The sequence below is a fragment of the Zonotrichia leucophrys genome, chromosome 3, assembly GCF_028769735.1.
Source record: "Zonotrichia leucophrys gambelii isolate GWCS_2022_RI chromosome 3, RI_Zleu_2.0, whole genome shotgun sequence".
Classification (NCBI taxonomy): Eukaryota; Metazoa; Chordata; class Aves; order Passeriformes; family Passerellidae; genus Zonotrichia; species Zonotrichia leucophrys.
Window position 1 is genome coordinate 104,993,092 of NC_088172.1, and position 23,743 is coordinate 105,016,834.

Here is a 23,743-nt window from a genome sequence, read left to right on the forward strand (position 1 = left end):
GTTGAGGACACTCAGTCTTTCTGCTTTTTAACCCAAACCAAGCAGAATTCCTACCTTTTATTTTCTTATTTAATAATTTCAAGAAGTAGTTGTGTTTGGTTGTCTCAAAATCAAAAGAAATTCTCTTCACTGTGGAATATTTTAAAAAGAGAATTCTACCAGACAAATGAATTTACTTTCTGTTAACAGTCTCACAGCCTTTAAGTACTTGGCTCTAATTTTGGTTTTTAATGCTTGTCTAGTCTTACTAGGGTTGAACTGGAAGGCAGTCAGATGATTCTCAGATAACAGGCAGGAAAAAGCAATGTAAGCCCCTTATCCCAGAGGAACTAGAAGCGGTGAACTACGCACAAGTAACAAAACTGGTTTCCTCACCATCAGAACTTCTACTGAGCCACAGAGTTTCAGAACTTTCCTCCAATCTGGCTGGGGCAAAGACAGGAAACTGCATCTTCTGAGCTTTAGAAATAGATCTTAAACATGTAAACATCAGATATTATGCCCCTGTCTTTTAAGTAACATTTATATTATCTCAGATAAACAGTCTTGCTGAAGTTAGTCTGTAATTGACATCTGACACAGTCCACATTGCAACAGATATGATAAGTGCAGTAAACAGCAGAAATTATGTTTCTCTGTTCTCTGAGAAACATTCATATTTCCTTGCACAGATAAACTTTATTTTGTTGCTACGCAACTCTCACACAACAGACCACATTCTGCAGTAAATAAGAGCACAGATTTTACAACTGGAGGGCAGGCATGTGGCCTTTTGGGTTTTCTCCCCATTTCGAGTTCCAGCCCCAGCTTTAGTTCCCATTATAATATTCCATCATTTCACTACAAAGCTGCCTCTAAAGCTCAGTAAGGGATATTTCAAACCGAGCAAAGTGGGGGAGTCAGAATGCACGAGGCTGATGGGAAACAAATGGTGGAGCTGGTGATGTCAGTGAAACCATGAAATTAAGGGTTTTTTCTCTTTTTTGGTCTTCTTTGAAAATGAACATTAAATTTTCACAGCAAGATATTCAAAACCTGTGTGGCCTTTCCCTGCTCCCTGTAAAACTGCCATACCTGCAAGGGAGGTGAGACAGGTGAAGAGCTAGCCTTGGTTTTACCCAAGAAGAGAACAGTATAGTCTTACCTCCTTTATTCTTTACAGCTGCAAAATGTCTCCTGAATTCAGTGGATATTTGGGTTGCTCAGAGAACACAGGCACAGGTCCTGCATGTCTCTGCATCCTCCTCATGAGCAGAGTGAAGAACACCGAGATTTATCTGACTTAAGGGTGTGCATGAAACTCAATAGAGCCACTAGGCTCTTCCCAAGTCAAGGGTTAATGCCTCAGTTATCCAAGTTTCCCTTTTGCACATGGCTGCAAATTCTACAAACTCTCCCAGGCAGCATCAGCCTTCCCTTGCCACTATTAGCAAATCAGTCCAGGTGAAAAATGGGACTCTGAGCTCCAGATGGATGCAGCTGGCACAGTTTGGGCTACAGGGACTTGCAGTGGCCAAGGGTCTGACACACATCCAATGCATGTACATAGCAGCTGTCTGATTGCAGAGGGGCTTGTGCCACTTAATCAGCTGAATTTCCCCAAATTTCCCCAGTTTTGCTTTGCTCTTTGGTTCCTTAAAACAAAGACTCCTCTGGGCTCCTACAGCCTACGTGCCACAAGCCCAGATGCTTATAAAGTCACTAGGGAAAGGACACACTGTTCAGAGGAAAGCAAGATTTAATCTCTACAATCTACAGACTAGTTTCTCTAAACAGTGAGCAAGAAGCATCTTTTGCATTTTAAATTTCAGCATTTCTGTTTATAGTTTCACTTTAACAGCTAAATTACTCCCAGGCATGGAAATTAATTATCAGCATTTGTTGCAAAACACCTTGAAGTTTCTGTGCTGGTCTTTATGTATAAAGGCCCATCTCTAATCACACAGCTTTCATTAAGAGCCTGAGAGATTTGGAAGCACCTGTAAAATTTGCTTTGAGTTCTTTCTTCAGCAAGTGATTTCCTACAGAGCAGAGCGTTTCCTCAGTCAGGACTGCAGGAGGAGGCCCACAGAGGGAATGCAGTTGGATTTTGTCTGGAAGCACAACAGGCCATGCACAAGGCAGGAGTCTTCAGACCTAAATCTTGGAAAACAATGCATGATGTCTTCGGATCAGTGTCCTGTCGATTTCTTCCACTCTCCGGCATCCTGGAGGAGAAGTTGCAGATCAGTTCAAGCCCCTGATTTTCCAACCCACTCTAAGCCTTTTCTTTATCTGCCTCATAAAAATCTCCATTCTGTCAGATGAAATCCACCCCTCAGCAACCAAAGATTTGCCACTATTTTTCTATGGATTTATTGCTCTCCTTGTGAAAAAAAACCTCACAAAATAATGTTTTCACCTAATCTACTCAGTTCCCCATTTATAAGGCAGGGATAACAAGTCTTTTTCCCATTTCTCCACAGAGTAAGTTGTTTAGATTGCAGACATTCCCCTCGTGCAAGTTGCTATAGCACCTTGCCTGGGGCAAATGAGAAAATGTGATTTTGGAGAGGAAATGCTGATGTCCCACCTGTCAGTGCCATTGCCAGGCAAAACTCCTCCTTCAGCATCTGGAGAACTTCTTTTGCTCCTTCCTCACCCTGGGAGATTAGGAGACAATGAGAACTATGATGTGTACGTTTATGTGTGTAGGCACAGACAGGTATACGTGTGCCAAGAAAGGTTTTCTGCACAAACATAAATCCTGAGGGTTGCTCATAGCAAATTTGAGCAGACAGCAAATCAGATGATGTGGATGCACACAGATGCATCACACACACACATATGTGCATTTAATAGGGTTAAACAGTGAGTCCAGGGATCTGCAGCCAGGCATTTGGGCTTTCCCCCACTTACCTGATAAGCCAGGCCCCAGAGGACAGGTCTCCCAACAAAAACAGCTTTGGCACCAAGAGCCAGGGCCTTGAGAACATCCGTGCCTTTTCTCACACCTCCATCCAGGAACACCTCCACCTTCCCCTCCACAGCCTCCACGATCTCAGGCAGCACATCAATCTAGGAGAGAGAAACCAGGAACACAGCTTGGCTGCTCCTGAAGCTCTATTTATTTTTTGAGCCAGTTCTTACACAGAGGATCCAAGCTTTACAGCAGCTTAATGAGCAGTTGCATGCCTAAATATACACCCAAATAACACAGCTTTGTATTGAGAACCAGCAGTGACTTTGCAGGGTACAAGGTACATACAAAGGTCAGATTTATTTGGAGAGTCACATAAACAGAATGAGAATCAGCAGGGTCTCAAAAAATGAGCATCTGACCCCATGACACATATCTGACACAAGCCAGTATCTGAATCTTGTGCAGAATATATGAAACAGCAGCATTAAGGAAGCCTTTTCATGGTGTTACCTCCCAAACTTCCAGCCTTCACTAGCTTGGGGATGAAATTGGATCAGCTCACTTTTTAAATAATTATCTTTGCTCCCTGTTTAAATTTCCCATTCATTTATCCTGAGGGCCAGCTCAGGAGCCCAGAGGCAGAGTGTGTATCTACAGACAAGGAGTGAGAGAAACACACGCCTGGAGGAACTTAGAGTTGGCTGAAAATTTTTAATTAATGTACTTTCCCTCTTGAAAATGCATCTAATTACAGAAATGACTATAGAGAAAAACTTAACATTAACTTTCCTCTAAATTTTGAGCAAGGTGGGAGGTAATTTCTTTTAATGCACATGTGTGCTGCTTTCACTGAGCTCTGCTCATCCCCTTTCGCAGCTTATCCCCTACACCAGTGACACAAGAGTAAGGGGGGAAATATTTTTACTGTTCTCAGGTTACAAGTGTGTAACCAGGGAATTAAGTAATTCCTCTTGCCATGCAAGAGGTCCCAATGAAAGGATGAACCTCCTAAATCCAAGCCTGGAGCATTAATTACAGGGTAAATTTTCCTACAAGGCCACCTAAATAGTTCCTATTCATGAAAATCAGGAAAGGAGCACCACCAGAAGCCAAGTATTAAGGAGACTGGAAACAGTGTGTGGAAGTAAGACAAAAGACACACAAATTCACATCTTTCAAATACGGATGTAATTAATTTCCTTTCTAATGGATAAAAATGACTAGAAGATGGAGGGAAAAAACTTGAAAGTGCACTTTGTTTTGAGATTTGGATTAAAATTTTCTTGAAGTTTGGCACTTGCTGTGATTTTCCCCCTCCCTTTGGTTTTGCTCTCTTGCCAGACATATTTTGGATCTATTTCTACATCCAGAGACCACTTTCTACATCCTGACAAACCGTACCAACATTAAAGTGCTCTAATAACTAAGGCATGATGCAAACAATAATTAAAACTTAGATTTCCTCAATGTGTAACTAGACACTAGAAATATTGACCAGCTTGGGTTCAGCTCATGATCTGAAACCCCACGAAACTGAAGCAAATTATTATGTTTCTAAATCAGAACCATTTCACATGACCTGATACAGATTCTGTATAAAAACAGGCATTGTGGAGCAGTGTTCTCTGTACCAGAAACCCAGGGAACACATCAGTTTTAGCAGTTCTCCTCTGCCCTGTGGTGTGGCAAAGGAGTAACTCCTAACAAGGAGTTTGCAAATTTCTCTTCTGCTACAGCTGTCAAAAATTAATTTGTATTTCTTGAGCCTCATGAGTTCCTCAAAATGTTTTTAACAACCTTTTACATTGTTGCTGTTGGATTACCTCACACACAGGCTTGCCCAAGAGTTTCAAATGCTCTCAGTGAAATTGGGGAATACATTCCCAGGAGGTGACAAGAGGACCTGTTCCCCTCTCCCTTCAGGGAACCAGCATGGAAAACAGGAGGTTTTTCATCGAGAACATATTGGAAATACCCAGAGAGGCACAACTGGGCTTTGATTCCCCTCCCTTTTATTCTCTTTTTATTTGTGCAGCTTTCCCACACCAAATGAAGCAAGATGAATGATGACTGGAACTTTGGGGTTTTTCCTTCATCCTGAGCACATACTTTTTCATTTTCCTTTACTTCTTTCTTTTTTGCCGACGGAGAAATACTCAAATCCCTTTCACCTTTGGAAAAGTCATGGGGTAGCACGACAAGGAAAAGGAAAAAGGAAAAACTGTAATTTAACCACTCTCTCCCTTTTCCAAAGGTGAAAATACTTGAAAGGAGAAAAATGGAGAGTTTCATTCTGCTTTTAGCTGTTCCTTAACTGCAATTTTTCAGAAGCCTCCAAAGAATATTAAAAGAGGAAAACTGACCCTAATACAACCTTCAGTGTGCTGCAAATGGCAACGAGGATTTTTCAAAAAAGAATGAGAAAGATGACGTGGAAGAGGAGAGTGGAAAAAAAAATTCTGAAAGATTTTCCAATTTGATCTACCAAGGAAAGGCTGTGTCTAACTCAGAGTACGATGTGACATACATAGAGAAGTGGAGAGAGGTTTTTACTCATGGCTTAAGGCATAGAACACTTATTCCAGGTTTTTCCTCCAGCTTCTGCATGTTCAGAGAAAGCAAACAAGAACCCAAAAGGCAGAGAAAATTAGAGATTACTGGAGCATATTGGCATCAGTACTCACAGTAGCAGGGACCCCATCAAGCTGTCGTGCTCCGTGATTTGACACCAGGATCCCATTTACCCCAAGCTTTACAGCTTCTCTGGCATCATCAGCTAGGAAAAAACCCAAACAGGATGTGTCCCTCCATAAGTGGGAGCTTGTAGACACCACAATCAAGGAATCACTAAGAAAACCATTGTCAGCTCATGTAAAGCCACTTGAGGGCTTCAGCCTTCCAAAGCCTCGCCTCAACACAGAAAAAGGTTTTATCTTTAAGTAATAAGCTTGAAATGTTGGAGCAGAACATTTTATCCCTTTGGATCGGGAGCCACCTTGGTTGCTAGCCCTTATTTTCTCTATTATGTTCCAGAACTCATCGGTAAGAAATTCCTTTGCTGAATGATTTTGTCCACTACAAAATTACTGGCACGACGGTATTAATGGTGGCGTTGGGGACAACAGCAGGCACTTCTTTAGGCAGCTGCTCCCACAAACACCATCCCTGGTGGGTCCCTGGTGGTGCAGGAGGAGGTGAGAGCCGTGCCCTTGCCCTGTCCCAGGAAGCAGCAGGGTACCCACCCCTGAGGATGCCCTTGAGCACGATGGGCAGCGAGGTCAGCGCCCGCAGCCACCTGACGTCCTCCCAGCTGACGGTGGCATCGATGGCCTCGGCGACGTACACGGCCAGCCCGCTGTCCTCCCCAAAGTCCTTCCCTGAGGAAAAGGCCAGATCGCTGCTCGAGAAGTTCTTCAGGCTAAAGAGTGACACAAGACACAGAAAAACAGCCTGAGGAGGATTCTCTGCAGTCACCATGGGTCCCTAATGGCAGCATGCCTGAGGCAAAGCTTTGCTGCAGCGCAGGGCAGGAGCAAAACCAGCCAGTCCCAGCAGGTCACATCCCCCTCCTCAGTGAGCCAAAACCTTTGGCTGACAAAGCATTGACAATCAAAACAAGCATTGGATCTTTAATGTCCCATCCAACCCCAAGTCTTGCTACTTTCTGTGATGGTTTTGTGATAAATCTGGGACAAGTTTCTCCAGGCCAAGGAAATAGTCTGACTTCTATAGCAAAATAAATAGGGCTGGGTTTTGTTCTTCAAATCCAGGGAATTCAGCTGTGAGAGGAATAGGGGATCAGGGAGGAAATAAAGTTTTCTTATGCTCCATGAAACAGATGGATGTCCATGAAGCTTTGCAAAGAATTCAGAATTTTCATCTGTCCAATAAGGCCAACAGCCAGCCTGTTTACCTTGTGTCCCTTTTATACATTTCATTGTAAAATGCAGAGAGGAAAGGAAGCTCATGGGAAAACATTGCTGTTACTTGGGTTTTTCAGCAACAAAATCTCCCAGGTTCTAGCACATCCATGTCCCAGTTGCCCTGCTCTTCTGAAACCGTGTCCTGTTCCACATTGAGCTATTTAATACTCACTTTTCACATTTTGGGAAGTGCATGAGTGTTTGTGCATGGAACCTGGCTGGTTTCACTGCTGATTTCATGCCTGCAACAAGCAGCATTTCACATGGTTTTTCTGTTCAGCTCCAGGCCCAGAAGCAAACGAGAAAGGAGCAGGCTCTCAGCAAGATCCAGCTTTTCAGCTGTTGGTTTGTGGAGGGTGGGGTGCCCAGAGAAAAACAGAGCCATGGATAAGATTATATAAATAACTGTTGTTTTTCTTGGCCTGCAGAATGCAAATCAACACTTGGATGAATGTTGCCTTACATACATTTCAGAGCACAATGGCACCTTGTTGTTGCTTTGAAACTTTGTTGAAAAGCCGAAGCCAAGAAAAAGTTATCACATAAATGAGCAGAGCCCTGCGCTAGGAGAGTTTCACTGTGGCTCTGCAACAAAGCTCTGCCCAGGCAGCACTCAGGGATCTGCAGTGATGAATTGGAACCTTCAAGGATTACTCCAATTTCTCATGATTTCATCCTGTTCACTCAAAACCTTGTTATATTTGGGCAAATATAACAAATATATTTGGGGTGGGGTCAAAGTGCTTCAGAAACTCTCTCCCGCTTTCCTCAAATGTCTTTGGATTGTTGGACTCACATTCAAGAACTCCTCAACCCCAGGCCTTAAAATTCTATTGCCTCTAAAAAGTAAGCTATTTTCTAATTGCCTAATTTTATCTTTTAGAGTAAAAGGTCAGTGTATATTGGTAATGTGTCAAACACAGATCTCGAGCACAATTACAACACAGGGCACACACACACCAGCGTGGTACATTTTCATGTTAGATGTGTTGGGGCTTTTTTGCTTTCTGGTGCTTTCCCCCTAAAACTGTACTTTAACAGAGAAACCAGGGCAGAGGTCAGTTCCTCTCTCAACTTTCATCTCTTAGGTGCAAGTACAAGTGCATAGGGGAGAGCCAACACTCATGCTCTGGAGGGGTTTTAGCCAGCAAGGTAGAGAAGAGCAGAGCCCCATGGCTTATCTTCCTTTTGAACAGTATGGAAATGAAGAAAAACTCTGGATGAGATTCTTGCTAAGTACATATTACTTACAGCATGTGTACAGTATAACACAACAATCTTTGGAGACATAGGAAGAACAATTCAATTTCACTGACAATATACAAAACTAGCTTTCACCCAGAACTCACCTCAAAGTTTATCTGCTTCAAAATGCATTAAGCTATTTTCTTTGTCTCTTCATTCTCATGCTGTAAATAATTCTAACATGTGCCATGGTAGACTCTGGTTTTTACCAAGAGCTACATGCAAGAACCTCACAAGATTTTTAGCTTCAAGTCCTGGATATCCCATTGAGTAAATATTCTTGCAGCCAGTCCTTGGCTGCTCGAACGGTGCCAGCGCTTCAGCATATGTTTATCAGGGGAGTCTCTAGTCTTATCAATTTGTATTTACAAAAGGCCAAGCAAATCAGCACTTAAACACCATTGTAAGGTTAAAATCCTGGTTTAACTCTGTTAAAATCGAAATCCTCATTGCCCCTGCAGTGGGGAGGAACTAGAATTAGTACTGAAAACAATGGTGATGCCACAAATTCTGAGATGCAGAAAATGTCCCAAAACACACTGTGGGGTAAAAATTGCCCTCATGGAGAATTCAGAAAGATTGATATCCACGTTTCTGTATTGAAATAAAAGAAGAGTTGGAGTTACTTGAAAAGGGGCTCTGCAGTTGGTATCGACATGGTCCTGGACCCAGAGCAGTGTCATAGGACAACGCAGGAGCAACCATAACATCTTTTGGAAGAGCAACCTTAACATCTCTTGGCCCACTTTTGGAGCCCAGCCCATTCTGCTGGTGGATCCCAGTTCAACATCAGAGCAGGTCACTCCAGGCTCTGCCCTGTTTAAATACAGCCAAGAGCACATTGATCCGTGCACAAAGAATTGCCCCACGTGTCTCACTCCAGCAGCCTGCCTGGCACAGCATCTTTTAGCGTGCCAAGAGCCAGGAAAGCTTTGTTGTGCCGCAGGCAGACACACGCACAGCCGCACAGAGGCGCTCCCGGCCCCAGCACCCCGCGGCGCTGTGGCAGCCCCTCAGCCAGCAGCGGTACCTGAGGTGCGGGGGCAGCTGGAAGCGGTTGCGCACGTCGGCGCGGCGGCGGCCGAGGTAGGGCGTGTCCACGGTGAGGAAGATGCCGCGGAAGCCGGCGCTCTCTGCGCGCCGCACCAGCGCCGCCGTCACCCGCCGCTCCTTGTACGCGTAGAGCTGCAGCCAGCGCAGCGCGGCCGGCGCCGCCGCCGCCACCTCCTCAATGGACGACGTGGCCCAGGAGCTGAGCATCATCCCCGTGCCCACGGCCTGGCACGCTGCGGGAACACAGAGGGACAGTCTAAACAGGAGCATTCAAATAAATGCACTTAAAGCTTCCAGGTTTTTGGATGCTGCCACTTCGCCTCCCAAAAATCGCCCTCCGCATGGGCAGAAGTGAGCTTTTTTGGGATGCCCATTCCTAAGCTGGAGCCTGCTTTGCTCTATTCCTGTCACATCTCACAGCAGACACCAGGTAACATATATTGTCATGGGAGCACTGGCATTGTGCTGGCAGAACTCGGTACATCCCTCTGGGTGTGCAGGGTTGCCAGGACCCCTGCCAGGGGGCTCGGAGACCCTGGCACACAGCCCAGAACACCTGCAGGTTTGATTATGACCCATGGAACAAAGCACCAGCTTTGTATGAAGACCTGAAAGCCACAGAGGTTTAAGTAGTGTAATAATAAAATTATCACTAGGTGAAAAAGTAGATTTTAGGCTTTTTAGAATAGGGGTTTGAGGAACAAGACGGAGGGACTTGTGTCACAAACATCTTTTAAGGAAAATCCTTTCCTTAGGATTTTTCCTCCTGAGAGGCCTCAGGAACAAAACGCAAACAATGGTTATCTGCTGCTGTGGAATGCAACAGGTGGATCTTTGATGGGCCCACGTTGGATGTTTGTAATTAATGGCCAATCACAGTCAGCTGGCTCGGACAGAGAGTCCAAGACACAAACCTTTGTTATCATTCTTTGCTATTCTATTCTTAGCCAGCCTTCTGATGAAACCTTTTCTTCTATTCTTTTAGTATAGTTTTAATGTAATATATATCATAAAATAATAAATCAGCCTTTTGAAACATGGAGTCAGATCCTTATCTCTTCCCTCATCCAAGAACCCCTGTGAACACTCTCACAGACTTGGACATGTCCAGCCCTTCTTCTTCGTCTTCTTCTCTACCTCCATCTTCTGCTGTGATGTTAGGGATTGGTTTAGAGTAGAAGCTCACTATCTAACATAGGTGATAGATATTGGAAAGTAATTGTAAATATTGTATGCATAGTTTGTAGTATAAAGAGATCACACAGCCCCGGGGGCAGTCAGGGTGCCTCTGTCTGTCCTGCTGGACGCACCTCGGCTGGACAGGAGAAAAAATGTTATAGATAAGACACAATAAACAACTCTGAGACCAAAAACTGAAGAACTCCGATTCATTCTTTGAACATTCAGGCCGAAACAGGGACTTTCCATTTGTCTTGGGGCTGCAATAAACTGCAAACCCCCAAGACTGTGCCAGCATCAAACCACGACAGGCTGCCAGCCCAGGCTGCACCAGCTGACCTCACACAGGTAAGTTCTCCTGAATCTGTCACTCATTCTTTTTGGAGTAATCTGTCACTTATTGTAAAATAAAGTGAAAACACTGTAAAACTCAGAAATATTACAGAAAGCCTGGTTTTCCTTGGTCTACCACAGTATGCATACTTTTAATGTAAATGGACCTCTGTTTCAAGACGTCATCCCCAGCCCATGGAGGAATTAAAAAGTGGTCTTTATGACAACATTTTATTAAATAAGGATTACAAGCCTCTTGGAGTGGAAACTTATGAACAGCTTATTCAAACAAATTGGTTACACCCTCCCAGGGCCACCAGCCAGTTTTCCCTCACTGGAAATCCAGCAGCAATCACCCAAACCCTTCCAGTTTGAAACCATCTCCTGCCCCTGCTTTAAACTGCTGGACACAATTCCCTTTGTACTGGGAATGCTGCAAACCCAGGAATTGCAAAACCCTCACATCAGATAAGGGAGAAATGTAAATGTTATGGTTCAATCTGCCTTTAGGTATCCATTTCTTTCCATTTTTGCCTTTTATTTTCACGCCTACCTCTATTGCAAAAGCAAAATTTAGTTAGAAACTGCACAATAAATAATTTTTGGTGAAGAGAAGATATGAATCATGGGATATCACCATATCCTTTCAACTTAGCTGCCCATGTAGCAATAGAGAAAATAGTGCCTTGCTCTTATTTAAGATCAGGTTTAAGCAGTTTGGTTCAATGAGAGTTCAGCCATCCCAAACGGGGTTATGGCATTTTCATGCAAGCATGCTCACAAAATTCCCCTTGTCTCTCCTGCAAAGTTCACAGCTCTCTGGTGAAGCACCAGCTCCACACACGCAGTTTAGATCTCTCAGGCAAATCCAAAGTTCACAGACAAAATTTTTCAAGGTTTTAGAAATCCCCAGTTTCAGTTTTGGTCAATCTGTGCTTGATCTTGATCATTTTAAAGCTTATTTTGACAATTTTTAGACTTCTAAAACCATGAGATACAGAGGCCTGAAGTGCTGCCAGGTTTGCTTGGGTTTTATTTCTACCTCAAATTAGGTTTCTCTAAAAATAGCTCCAACTTCTCACACATTTAGCTACAACTGAAGAAAACAGAAGCAATTAATTTCCTCTAACAGCCATATTTTACACTTACTTTTGGGGTGCTGCAAGTTATTATTTCAAATCAGTCCTACGACAGCCATATTCCCACAGGATGCTCTTGCTGCAAAGTGTGGCATTTGCCAGAGTTTAAGCATGAGATGTTTTTGTAAACCAGCCTTTCCTCATGCCATTGCATGATTGCTTTTAGTTGCTTGTTCTTTTTGGATTTTTTTTTCCCCAGGTCTTCTTTTAATCCTGAGCCTTGCCCAAAGGATAATTCACCCTTGTACACCCTGCAGGCTCCTGTTGGGCTCTGTGACAGCAGAGAGCACAGCAGGAGCCACGCACAGGGAGCTGGGGAGCCCATGGGATCACAGAAAGGTAAAGAATCTCTCCCTCACCCCAATCCAAACCTGCCCTCTGGCACTTGGAAGCCATTCACTCTGGAAAACTCAACTGAGGTGTTTCACACAGCAACAAATGGGGCAGGATGCACTGGGGAGCCCCAGTGGGGAACACAGCAGTGACTTTTCTTAGCCCTTTTTCCATCCTGAAGCCTCAGAGCATCCTCCCCCACCATGCCTCTGGATTCACATTAATTTTCATATCTCAAAATCAACCTCACCTTTTGATCACCACACAGGTAACAGGGTCCTGCTGCTTGCACTGTGGCTGAGCACAAAATGTAATAAATGGCCAATTCCCCTCTTCCCAGTCACAGCCATGTCTGACGGGCAGAGGAAACCCAAATTTCAGTGCTCAGCATCACAGAGAGAAAAGGCACAGTAGCAACCTGTTAAGAGCCAAAGGAACAAAGGTGCTGCTCCCTCTCCAGTGGGAATGACAGAGCTGCCAGAAGCTCTGTAAAGCAGGGGGAACAGAACAGCTTTGCAGTCAGCACTGCTGTGCTCCATTTGGCAGAGCAGAGGGGGCAGGTGATGGTAAAACCCTTCCTGCCTCAGCAGCAGCCTGGACAGGGGCAGCAGTGCAGCTGCACAGGGCAAGCACAGAAAGCCCAGCCTGAGCACTGTCAGGGACAGCTCCCAAAATACCTGGCCAAGAGCACAGTCAGGTTCTCCGCCTGATTTTCTGCCATTCATGGAGAAGCCAGGCGCTGCAATGCTGCTGTGAGGTGAAAACAGGAATTTAAACCACTCATTAAGTGCAATATGGAATGAGCAGGAGTATAAAGACAAACCTAAATAAAATAATGCTACAGATCTGTTCATGATCAATTAAGGTTGCAAAACACCTCATCTACTTCTTGCTGAGCAGCTAGATAGTGCACAGGATTCTGAGTCAGGGTACTCAAAGTGGGTCCTGTTGGTTTGCAAGCACAGCATGAAGTCAGGGTGGCAAAGGAAGGCCTTGGCTTGGAGGAACAGGGAATCTGCTGGTGGACAAGCAAGAGGAAAAAGATCCCATAGAATCAGAAGGGTTCCATTGAAAAGTGTTTAGAGAACAACCTTTTGCTCTTTAGTGGCTAAGATTATTCATCAAATTTGGCAAATATTTTTAGTCAAAGAGGTTGAAATTGGAGTGGGAAGGATGAGAAAAAAACACCTAAGTCAAAATGTCATGTGTTGATCTTTTCAAAATGGAAATGTTTTCTCCTGAGCTGACACTTTTGTTTCAAAACAGAACTATAGCTAAAAGCATTAGCCAGTAGGAAAATGAAATAAAACATTTTGTTTTGGATCAAATGAAACATTTCAGTTAATCCAAAACAATTTTCCTCCCAATTTTTCAGTCTCTACTGAACAGAAAATCCATTCTTTGGAAAATTGCCACATACACTGATGAGCTACAACTAAAATGCCAGGGAATATACTTGAAGGAAGACCTAGAAAAACTGGGACAACTGCCAAGGTGCATGAAATTGTTTCAAGGACAAGAGAGCTTTCTCTGTAAGGAAGGACTCCTGCTACATTCAGACAAAAGTCAGAGAAAACTGAGGAGCAGCCTTATTACAGCCTGCATAGACATTTTTAAAAAGTCATTATTTTAAAGTCTAGCTAATAGGAGTAAAGGCAACATGTGGATTTGAGGCTGTTTGACAAGATTTGACCATTAATGCAGTTTATTCTGCTCAGAGTGGACTCACCTAACTTTTGAATAACTTACATTATATTGGCTGGCCTGTCACCAGCAAGTCTTAAAATGACAACTGGCTGTTTTCCCTAGAAAAGATTATTTACTCACACAAAAGCACTGCCCGTGAAGGGTGTTTGAGGTGAGCTGACAGACCCTGCTCTGGGAGGGTGCACACCCTTCTCCAGCAGCCTGGCTGCTGTGGGACAGCATCCCTCAGGGGCAGCAGGCCCCAGGCCCTGACAGGCCCCAGAGCCAGAAGCTGCAAGGGCAGGGAGTTCTGAGGGACACCATGACATGCCCTTGTCCCCAGAGGGGACACTTATCCTATAGCCCATGGCCAAACCTGCTGGGAGAGCAGAGCAGCTCCAAGCAGGACAATTCCTGTCACTCCAGGGAATTCTTTAAGCATTGTTCTCAGTGCTCAGGGAAGGAGCTGCCATTGCTCTCCTCACCTCCCTGCTCTGCAGGGCAGCGTGGTGAGAACCAGGATTATCCTGGAGCTCAAGGCTGACTGGTGGCACACAGGGAGGCTCCTCTGGGAGCTGCTGTGCCCCACCAGGAGGCAGGGCACTGCCTGGGAAGGGACAGGACTCGGGCCATGCTGTGCCTCTCAAGGACCATGGCCACGGCAGAGGCACCACCCCAAACAGCACATCCTGCACACCAGGAACAGCCAGGCTTATGGAGCATGCCAGGCTCGGCAGGAGCCACAGGACTATGGATCAGGCTTCCTTGGCTTGGGCAAACCCATGCAGCTGAAGCAGAAGCTGAATTAAAGCAACCAAGAGTTTGCTCACTTAAACTCTGTGCCTCTGGAACAGAAGTTGGATGTGGCAAACCCCCTGATCCCGAGGGTCCCAAGTTTAAGAGAACCCTTAAACCAAATATGTACTTTACAGCTGATTTCTGTCATAAGGTCAAACCAAAAGCTTGGCACCAAGTGCCCCTCTCCTCCTCTAACAGCACAAAACCAAAGCCATTCTTTTTCTCCCCCAAATGCCAATGCAACACAGAGGATGTGATTTTAACACCACCAATCCTTTGAAAGCAATGAAAAATTTGCCAGCTCCAATGGATAAGTTTACTGGACCACACATTTGAACTTTTGGTGGTGCCAGTACACTGACCTGTGCCAGCTTGGAAACCCAGGAACATTAAATGCAATAATCATGTGTTAAAGTCTGCAAATGTGGCATTCAGCCTTACTGCACTACTCAACTTTGCATGCCATTGAAGATTTACGCCTTAAAAAGTGCCCAGGCTGCAGCATCAGAGGGAATGTTTGCTAAGAAACATCCTGAATGTTGTGTTCCAAATCTCGCTCTCACCGTCGCATTAATGTTCGCACTCAGTGTTTCAGAGTTCCCTCCCTGCAGGACCTGGCCCAGAAGGGACCGGCGGGGCTGCCAGAGGATGGGGCAGCAGCAGCGGCCCTTCCCGGAGCGATCCGAGGGGCTGCAGTGCCATCGCGTGGAGCAAACAGGGAAAGCAGCGGCGGATGCGCGTAACGCTGCTGGGCGGGGAAAGCGCGGCCCCGAACGGGCTGAGAAATGGGAGAGGTGAGTTTGGCACAGACAGCGCTGCAGCTCTCACCCCCTGCACAGCACAGCCATGAGAACCGAGAGCAGCTCCCGCTGCAGCGCCCACAACTCCGCTCGCTTCACACCAGAGCTGCTGCACTGGGCATGGAAAGGCTGCCAGATGAATAACCCAGCCGTGCACAGGATTAATGCTTTTTTAAACATCACCTATTTAGGTTTTGTGCCCTTTTCCTTTTTCCACTGAAATGCACAGCCCGCACCCCTTATTCAGATTTAGTGCCATCCTGCAGCTCGAGTTAAAGGAGCAGGAGACAGTTCTCCATCTGAATTCTGGTTAACATCCTTTTGAGCAGCAGCCTCTGTGCTGGCAACATCTTTGTGCAGCTTCCAGCCCAGAGGGGCCCTTATCTCACTGCCTCCCTGGGATGCTCTCAAAGAGCTCTCTTCCAAGCGAGGGTTTTTGCCAGGCAAAAAAAAGGCCTCAGCATTTCTGGAGTCAATTCTCTAATGGGAAGAACGTTGCTGTGACAATGTTTACAGTAACACAATGTATGGATGGGTAGATAGATGTTTCAATTATATAGGTAACAAATTATTCCCCTCTTGTATGCTTTATTCCCCCCCCCCCGTTTCATAGAGAGGGAAACCACAACAAGAGTGAAAGAGTAAAAAACAAAGGCACAAAGGCAAGAATCAACCCCGAGCAGCAGCTCAGAGCCCGCAGGAGCCCGAGCCAGCCGGGATGCCCAGGCAGGCCCCGCCCTGTCCCCGTCCCTCCCCGCTCACCTCGGGCTGTGGCCGTCTCTCCGAGGGGATGAGCCATGCGCTGCATCGCGGTGGCGGCCACGCACACGGGCACGGTGACCCTGTGCCCCAGCACGGAGGTGGACGGGTCCATCACCGACACGTCCCTGAGCACCCGCGGGTACAGCTTCCACCTGCCACACACACAGATACGCCGGATTGAAAGGGCTGCAGCAGGGGGAACGCACAGGAGCAGCTGGTGCTGCTGTCAGAACCCCACTGTGCCACCCAGAGCTGCAGCAAAACCCCTGCAGGTGCTCCACACCTGGAGGGACCCAAGAGCAGCGAGGGTGAAGGAGGCAAAGAGCCCTCGAACATTTCTGGCTGTCGTTGTTAGAAAGGAAAGAGAGGAGCTGTAAAACAATGAGGTTGTGGTGAGCCCCAGCCCCCTGAAAGCCTCGGGGCAGAACTGGGTGCCAGAGGCTGTGTGCACATGGGAACCAGCAGACACGGGATTATTGGTAACACAAGCCTGGCCTGCAGGCTTGGAACTCCCTTTTCCAAACCAGAGCAAACTAAACCACACTTAACCTGAAATTACAGTTCACTGCAGCCAGGCTGCACACACAAATTTACCTTTTTTCACCTCCCACCCACAAAACAGCATCAGAAGACCATGATCCCTATTAGGGCATCAACTAGGCACCATAACACCCAGGGTTTTTGGAGCAGGGCTGCATTGCTGGGGATACCCGTGCCATGGGACTGGTCCCATCATTCAGGGCTGTCACAGCACTGCCACCACTGGGAGCCACAAGAGGGGGTGCCACACCTGGGGCTGCCTCTCCTGAGCTCAGCCAGGCCAAAGCCTCCCTGCAAGCACCGACTCCCACCGAGGCCTCCCTCCCTCCCCAAGGGCTCCCATGGCTTCTGAACTGTAACTGCAGAGAAGAATTAAAAATGTATGGTCTAATACTGCTGAACCTGAGCAACTGCTCAGCACCAGAACGCTCGAGATTGATAATATTGTAATTACCAGCACAGAGAGAGAACCAGAGCCACTGCTACCCTCCAACAGGGAGCAGGGGTGAGCTTGAGCATTAAAATGAAAATTCAGGGGGAAAAGACAAAATCGCTTTTATAGAAAGATCAAGAGACATTTCCCCAGAAAGCCTGGGGCAGATCCCACCTTTCTGAAGGCCTGGGGCTGTGCCAGCTCTGCAGGCAGTGCTCCCCAGGGAGGAGGAGGACAGTTATGATGCTTGGAAGGAGATGTGTGGCTGTGCAAGTCAGCTGTGCTGCTCAGTGCCAAGACACACACGGCAGGAACATCTCCTCACACTTGTTTTCATGCCATTGTAACACTTTGTTATTTTTCAGGGGAGGATGGGCTGAGGGTGGGACAAAGAAAACATCACTACTCTCTCCCCCTTTTTTCCCTAATCCTCATTCTGAAGGCTTCCACTCTGCCCTGAGGTATCTTTTCCCAGGAAAGAAAGAAAACAAAAATCCCTTTATAACCTTGCTGATTTATGCAGTCAAACCCAAAAGCACGAAGGATGTGAAGCATCTCCCTGCTCCCCAGGCTCCTGGTTTCTCACACTGGCGCCTGCCTCTGCCATCTCACAGCCAGCCTGTGAGGGTCAGTCCTGAGGTACAACATCCCTGTGGTGCTTCTGGCTGGGAAGAGAAACAGGAGGCACCAAAACCCTCCCAGCAGCGTATGCAAGAGAAGTGATGCAGTCCCAAGCAGAGATCCCTGATCAGGTCACCAGCAGGTGCTCCTGACACAACTCAGCACTCCCACAAAAGCACCAAGACACCAGAGTATCATTGTCCCTCAGTAAAACCTGCTCTTGCTTTGGGAACTTGGGTGTTTGCAGCTCTGAGTTGGACAGACGCCTGACACCAGTGTGGTCTGGGCAGGGAAATGCCCTTCCCAGCAGCAAGGAAAGCTCACAGGCAGCATTTCCCCATCACCAGGGCACATTCACTGGGCTGCACACAGCACCTGCTTCCTCCACGTCCTTCAGTGAAGCATTTCCTGCACATTTTGGAAAAAAAACTTGGATTTATTTTAAATTCATCATCTCCTCATCACCCACATCTTTTCCCAGCCAAGTCCACACGGGTGTGCTGCAACCAGCAAGTGAGAGTGAGTGCATCCTTGTTCCCAGCTGGAAGCAGGAGGTGCTGCAGAGGGAAGGCAGCAAGCACTCCCAATTCAGGCAGCTCCAGCTAAAAGCTGTTTGGAAGGAAGGATTAAAGGGAAGGAAGGGGGAATAATCTTTTGGGTTTTTTCCTTTTTTCTCCATGCTAATAAAAATTTGAGCATGCAGTGGGGTAAGAGGGAAGCACTGGCTGCTTTCTGTTGGGAAAAACATGGAAATTTTCAAACTGCACCATATTTTCAAGCAGCTCCTCTTGTCCTCTCCTGAGCTGTCCCAAATCCCTTCGTGCTGCAGGGCAAGAAGCACATTTGGAAAAAGACAGTGCTCAAGCCAAGCCTCCATCCTAAACCCAACCCAGTTTGCTGCCCTTCTGTCTCCTACAGCTCCACTTCCCTTCAGGGGCTGGTGCTGTGCCAGGCTAAGCAGCAGCTGCTTTTCCTTGGGGAAAGTTCTCTTCCCTCCCAGCATGTTTTGCCATCCACACTCTTTTTGTGCTGCACTGGGAATCTGAGGTGAAAGACATCACAACAACACAACTGAATAATTATTCCAAGCATTCCTTTCCTTTTCTGCCCTGAACTTCCCAGACTTGTCTGACCCAGTCCCACCATCAGCCTTGCTTTTCTAACCAGTGTTTAAATTACCTCTGTGGCAGTTTCAATGTCTTTAACTGCTATAAGGTAGCAGGAAGTTTGCAGAAAGCCCGCCCTGATGAACTCAACTGATGAATTGATGATGCACTGCTGAAGCAGCAGCTGCTGCTCCTTGCACATGACAGAACCAGGCAGCTTCTCCCAAGGCCTGCAGGAATTCCGTGGCAGGGTGGATTAGCAGGAGCCTGCTCCACATCCCCCTCCTGGCATGCTGAGAGGGGAGGCTCCACACTGATTTCCTGAATGCCATCAGCCAAAGGCGTCCTGACCTTGTCACAAAAATCTCTTCTTCATCCTCTCTTCTCCATCCAGGCCCCTCACTTCTGTGAGAACTCCAGAGGGGATTTCAGCTCCAGACAGGCCTGGGAGGACACGCAGCATTCCAGGGTGCAGAGCAAACCCAAGGAGAAGGCAGGCAGGCACCACAGGGAATGACAGATGCTCTGCCATCCCACATCATCCTTCCTGGCCTCACTTCTGCCAGGGCCACTGGAGAACTCCGCATACGCAATACTTTTCTGGCCTCAGCAGAACACACTGGTGTCAACACCCGTGTGCTGGTTCTTCCCTCAGTCCCAGGAGAGCTGCTGTACCTGGGGTTAAACTCACCTTAAACACTGTCCTTGTGGAGGCAGCTTGGACTCTGGGAGCTGATTACACAAAGCACCTCAAGGCCAAGAGGCCAAGACATTCCTTTTATAATCCAATGACTATGAATTGTGCTGCTCCAAAAATTGCATGGAGTATTCTAAAGATACTGCAGGATCTAGCAACACAACCATCCATTAGGGTCCATTCTTAATAACAGTAGTAATACTAGTCCTTAAAAAGATAATCTATTTATTTCTCCAGAAATGAAACCTTTGCCAAAAAAATAATAAAAGAACTCAGATGAACCCAGCACTGGTTTTACACCCTCACACGTCACCTGAATAATCCTGCACCATGAAGGTACAGCCTAACCATTCCCTGCTTCTGGTTCAGCTTTGTGCTTTCTCTTCCATTCAAATTTCCAAGTATTTAATAATTTGCAAATTTCGTAAATCAGACTGAACCCTGCAACTAAGCTTTCTGACAGGAGAAATCAATGGCAAAAAAAGCTGAACATACTCCAGTCTTTCACAAAATCATCTGACTTGCTGATCTTTGTGCCTCGGGGGTGTAAAGTCCATCTGACTTTATATTTACCCACAAGCTGCAGCAGGAACAGCAGGACTGTGTGAGGGTCAGAGAGAGCAGCACTTCCCTACCTGTAACAGCTGGGCCAAGCTTCTCCCAACAGCATCCAGGGGAAAAGAAGGGTTCTTCAAAGTCCCTTGTGTCAAACAGATCTTATAAACTTAAATATTACTAAGTCTTGATAGCAGGGTCTACCTTTCAGGGATGTATTCCCAGGCATCCATTGCAAACATGGTCTAAGGACTGTTCATGGCAGCATTCCATGTGCTGAGAAATGGGGATCTTGTTTTATGTTGGTTAAATACAAAGGGAGGGAGAGCAAAGACAGAAACCCCTCCCAGCCCTTCCTCCCCACTCTGCTGAGGGGCAGGGACACAGCACTGAGGGACTTCCAGCCACACCAAATGGCACTGATTTCTTTTAATGTCTCAGGCACTGCTAATGAGCATCTCCTTCAGTCCCAGGCTGCCTGCAAACACCACAGTTTCAAACACCTAAAACTGGAGGGTTCTACTGAAAATCTGATAGAAGATTCAGGAAAGATGAGGCAAGCCTGAAGCCCACAGGCAACCAGCCCAATGCAAGGGGGTCTCTTATCAGAGGAACCCATCCCTGTGGCAGGAACAGCTTCAGAGCAGGGCTGCCCTTATCTCCCTGCTCTGCTGCTGCCAGCACAGCAAGGGATGTGCCCAGCTCTGTTAGCCTGTCCTGGCAGCTTTAGATCCCACCTCACCAGCTTCAGCAGTTACAAGCCAAATATTCACTGCTCCTGCAGTTTATTGCCTGCAAATGCTTCCTTGGAGAGTCCTTCCCTTAATGTCTCATTTTGCTTTTATGAGGGCAAGTAGCATCAGAGCATCTGGAAGCATTAAAAAAGGTACAATAAAAATCAGGTAAGTGCTGCTCCATCCTCTCCTGCTCCTATTCACTCCTCTTTTGGCTGTGTTTGAGCAGGGGAGTTTCTGTGATGGCAGCTTCTGCATGGAGCTAGGAGGTCTGGAATAAACACTGGAGGTGAGTTGTCTTCTCTTGACATTATAAAGCTTTTCTATGTGTGTCCTTAATTTTAAGGTTCTGACCTTTGAGATCCTGCTAAATGAATTATCACAGAGTCTCCTACAACCTTCAACTTGCATCAGATTTCAGCTGAATGGCCCAGAGCCTGTGGAAAAGCAACTGGGGCAGTGAGTAGCAAAGCAGAGAGGGAGAAAAGCAAGGATAAGCCAGGACAGTCATGGTTTGTTTGGTTAGGATCAGAGGAACTAAAGACAAAGCCTTAGCAAAGACAAGTGCAGGGGTTAAACGCCTGCACCAACAGAGCCCCAGAAGGAAGGAGATGTCAGCAGCTGTCTGAGCAGCTTGACTGGGCTCAGCTGGGCTGGGGGGAGCAGCCTCCAGCTGCTCCTGCCCTCTGCCCTGCTCAGGGACATCTGGGAGCAGGGAGCCAACTGATGGATGCCATTTGTGACACTTCCACAGCAAGTGCCCCTGACTTGGTGCTGACCTTGTCCTTCTGAGGCTAAGGCTGACCTGAGCCCAGGTCAGTTTAGAGGGTCAGTCTAAGTCAGAAGTGGTTTAGAAGAGTTCCCAGCATTTACAGTACCCCCTGGTGAAGGGCTGACCTGCTGGAAACCCCTGAGCACAGCTCAGACTGAGCCCTGGCTTTCCCCAGGGCTGGGAAATGCAACTCCTTCTGCAGCTCTCATCTGGGAAGGCCACAGCACTAACTCAGTTCGGGAGAACCAAGGAAAAGGCAAAACTGACTAGGGACCTAAAAAGTACAACTCCACCACAAGATGGGGTTCCTTGTTGGCACTGTAACCCAAAATGTAGAAATTACAGCTTCATTGGCTGATTAAATACTGGAGCTGAAAGACTCTGAAGAGAATTCTGTTAACAAAAGAACCCAAATGCAGGTAAAACTAAAAAGGTGCTAATGGATTTTAGGGACTGCTTTTTGACAGAAATTGTTAGGTGGAGGAGTAAAAGGGGAGAGAGTTGTCCTGAAAAATCAGCTGAGAGTCTTTCTGCTAAAATAGAAAGACACTGCAGAAAAACTGAGTTTTGTTCACAGAGGAAAATCTAAAATTGCACCACTAAATCCACCAGAACTTACACCCCCTGCCTCCCACCCCAGGCTTCAATCATCCTCCTACCTGGAGAACGCTGCCACATTCTCTGCCAGGGTTTCCTGGTCATCCGCCCCAGAGCTGTAATAATCATACACAGACTTGGGCAGGAAGCTTCTGGCATACTCCTCAAAATCTGCAATGCACACTGGCCTGCCAGACATGGCTGCAGATCCCACTGGCTTACTGTATTCCCACTCCTTTAAAGCCCAGAGTTCTGCCTGTAAATCATTAATATGGGACCTCATCAAGAGTCCACTTGTCTACATTACCCCCCTTCCAAAAAAAAAAATAAATACACTAACTTCTTGTGTCATACTGGACTTCAGCACCATCTTTTAGTTCATGTGGTCAAGGCCAACCTAAAACAGAATGAAATATGGTAAAAAGGAAGAGAATTAGTAAGCAAGGAAAGAAATATATAGTTAAAGCTCCAGTAACAGAAATGTTCATTCCCCTCTGTCACCCAAAATACCCAGAAGACTGAAAGCAGGAAGTTTGCTCACACCCAAAAAGCAAAATCTTGATTTGGATGATTTCCAAAAGCAGCTCCCAGCCTGCACATTCAGGATGACAGCTAACACAGGTGAGACTGCAGTTACTGCCATTAGAATCCTGGATACCAAGGCCAGTTGCAGAGCCCCAGCTGCCAGACGTCCTTGGGCAAACGGCTCCTGATTTTCAGGTAATTCCATCTCCACAACCCAGAGGGCTCCTGCTATTCCTCAGGAGTCAGATGCACTCACTGGTTGGAAATAAAATCATCTTCTCAAAGACACAACCCTCATCCAAAGCGCAACACTTGGTTCGCATTTCTTCATTACTCCTTGTTTTAAATTTTAAAAAATAAGCAGAGTTTGAAAGGAGTTTACAGTAATTGTTTGACAGGGAAATTAAGAGTATATCATGTGAATATATTCATTTTTTCAGCTGCAGACTTCACATTAATATCAATTTACACACAATTACACCATGAGGCATTTTTCACATATCAGTGTCATAAACAATTCAAATGCAAACTGCTTTAACCTTGGCACTTCACTGCGCTTGCAGCAAAAAACTGGGGACATGTCTGCTTGCATTTATGTAAAATTGGCATCATCTGTGCTAAAAACAGGTATTTACCCTGGAGCATGAGAAAGGAAGTGCTGCATGATAGCTGAACATTATAATATGTGCAGCTGAGCTCAACCTTAATGAACTCAAAAGGTTTTTATGTTGGGAAGTCGCAAAAATTTCTGGAGGCAACAACAGTGTGGCACCACTGTTCCCCTCTCCCTGATCTGTAATATCTGTATTCCTCAAAACTCTTCCCACCCTGATATTTATTTTTCCAGTTAGGTGCTTCTGTGCCACATTCACAGGATATTGGTGATTTACTTGAATTGTCCTAAATTGCCACTCGGGCTCAGAGCTCCTCTTCCCTCCCCTGCAGTGACGTTTCTCAGGTGCCACCTTCTCTGGATCCTCCCACAGGTGCCACTCACACCCCAAAGGCCC

General features: G+C 46.3%; 1 protein-coding gene across 2 annotated transcripts; it reads right to left on the bottom strand.

The window, feature by feature from the left end:
• Window positions 1–661: 661 nt before the first annotated feature.
• HAO1 (hydroxyacid oxidase 1) lies at window positions 662–22,599 on the bottom strand. Of its 2 annotated transcripts, none has more exons than XM_064707096.1 (8): window positions 22,549–22,599; window positions 16,154–16,305; window positions 9,101–9,356; window positions 6,145–6,320; window positions 5,587–5,678; window positions 2,899–3,057; window positions 2,573–2,642; window positions 662–2,207 (listed from the first exon to the last, which is right to left on the bottom strand). In XM_064707096.1, the coding sequence occupies exons 2-8, from the start codon at window positions 16,263–16,265 to the stop codon at window positions 2,137–2,139; spliced, it is 936 nt and encodes a 311-aa protein (XP_064563166.1). In that variant the 5' UTR covers window positions 16,266–16,305; window positions 22,549–22,599; the 3' UTR covers window positions 662–2,136. The 2 variants fall into 2 exon arrangements, with proteins under 2 accessions (XP_064563166.1, XP_064563165.1); XM_064707095.1 differs by lacking the exon at window positions 22,549–22,599 and adding an exon at window positions 22,271–22,436.
• Window positions 22,600–23,743: the final 1,144 nt, after the last annotated feature.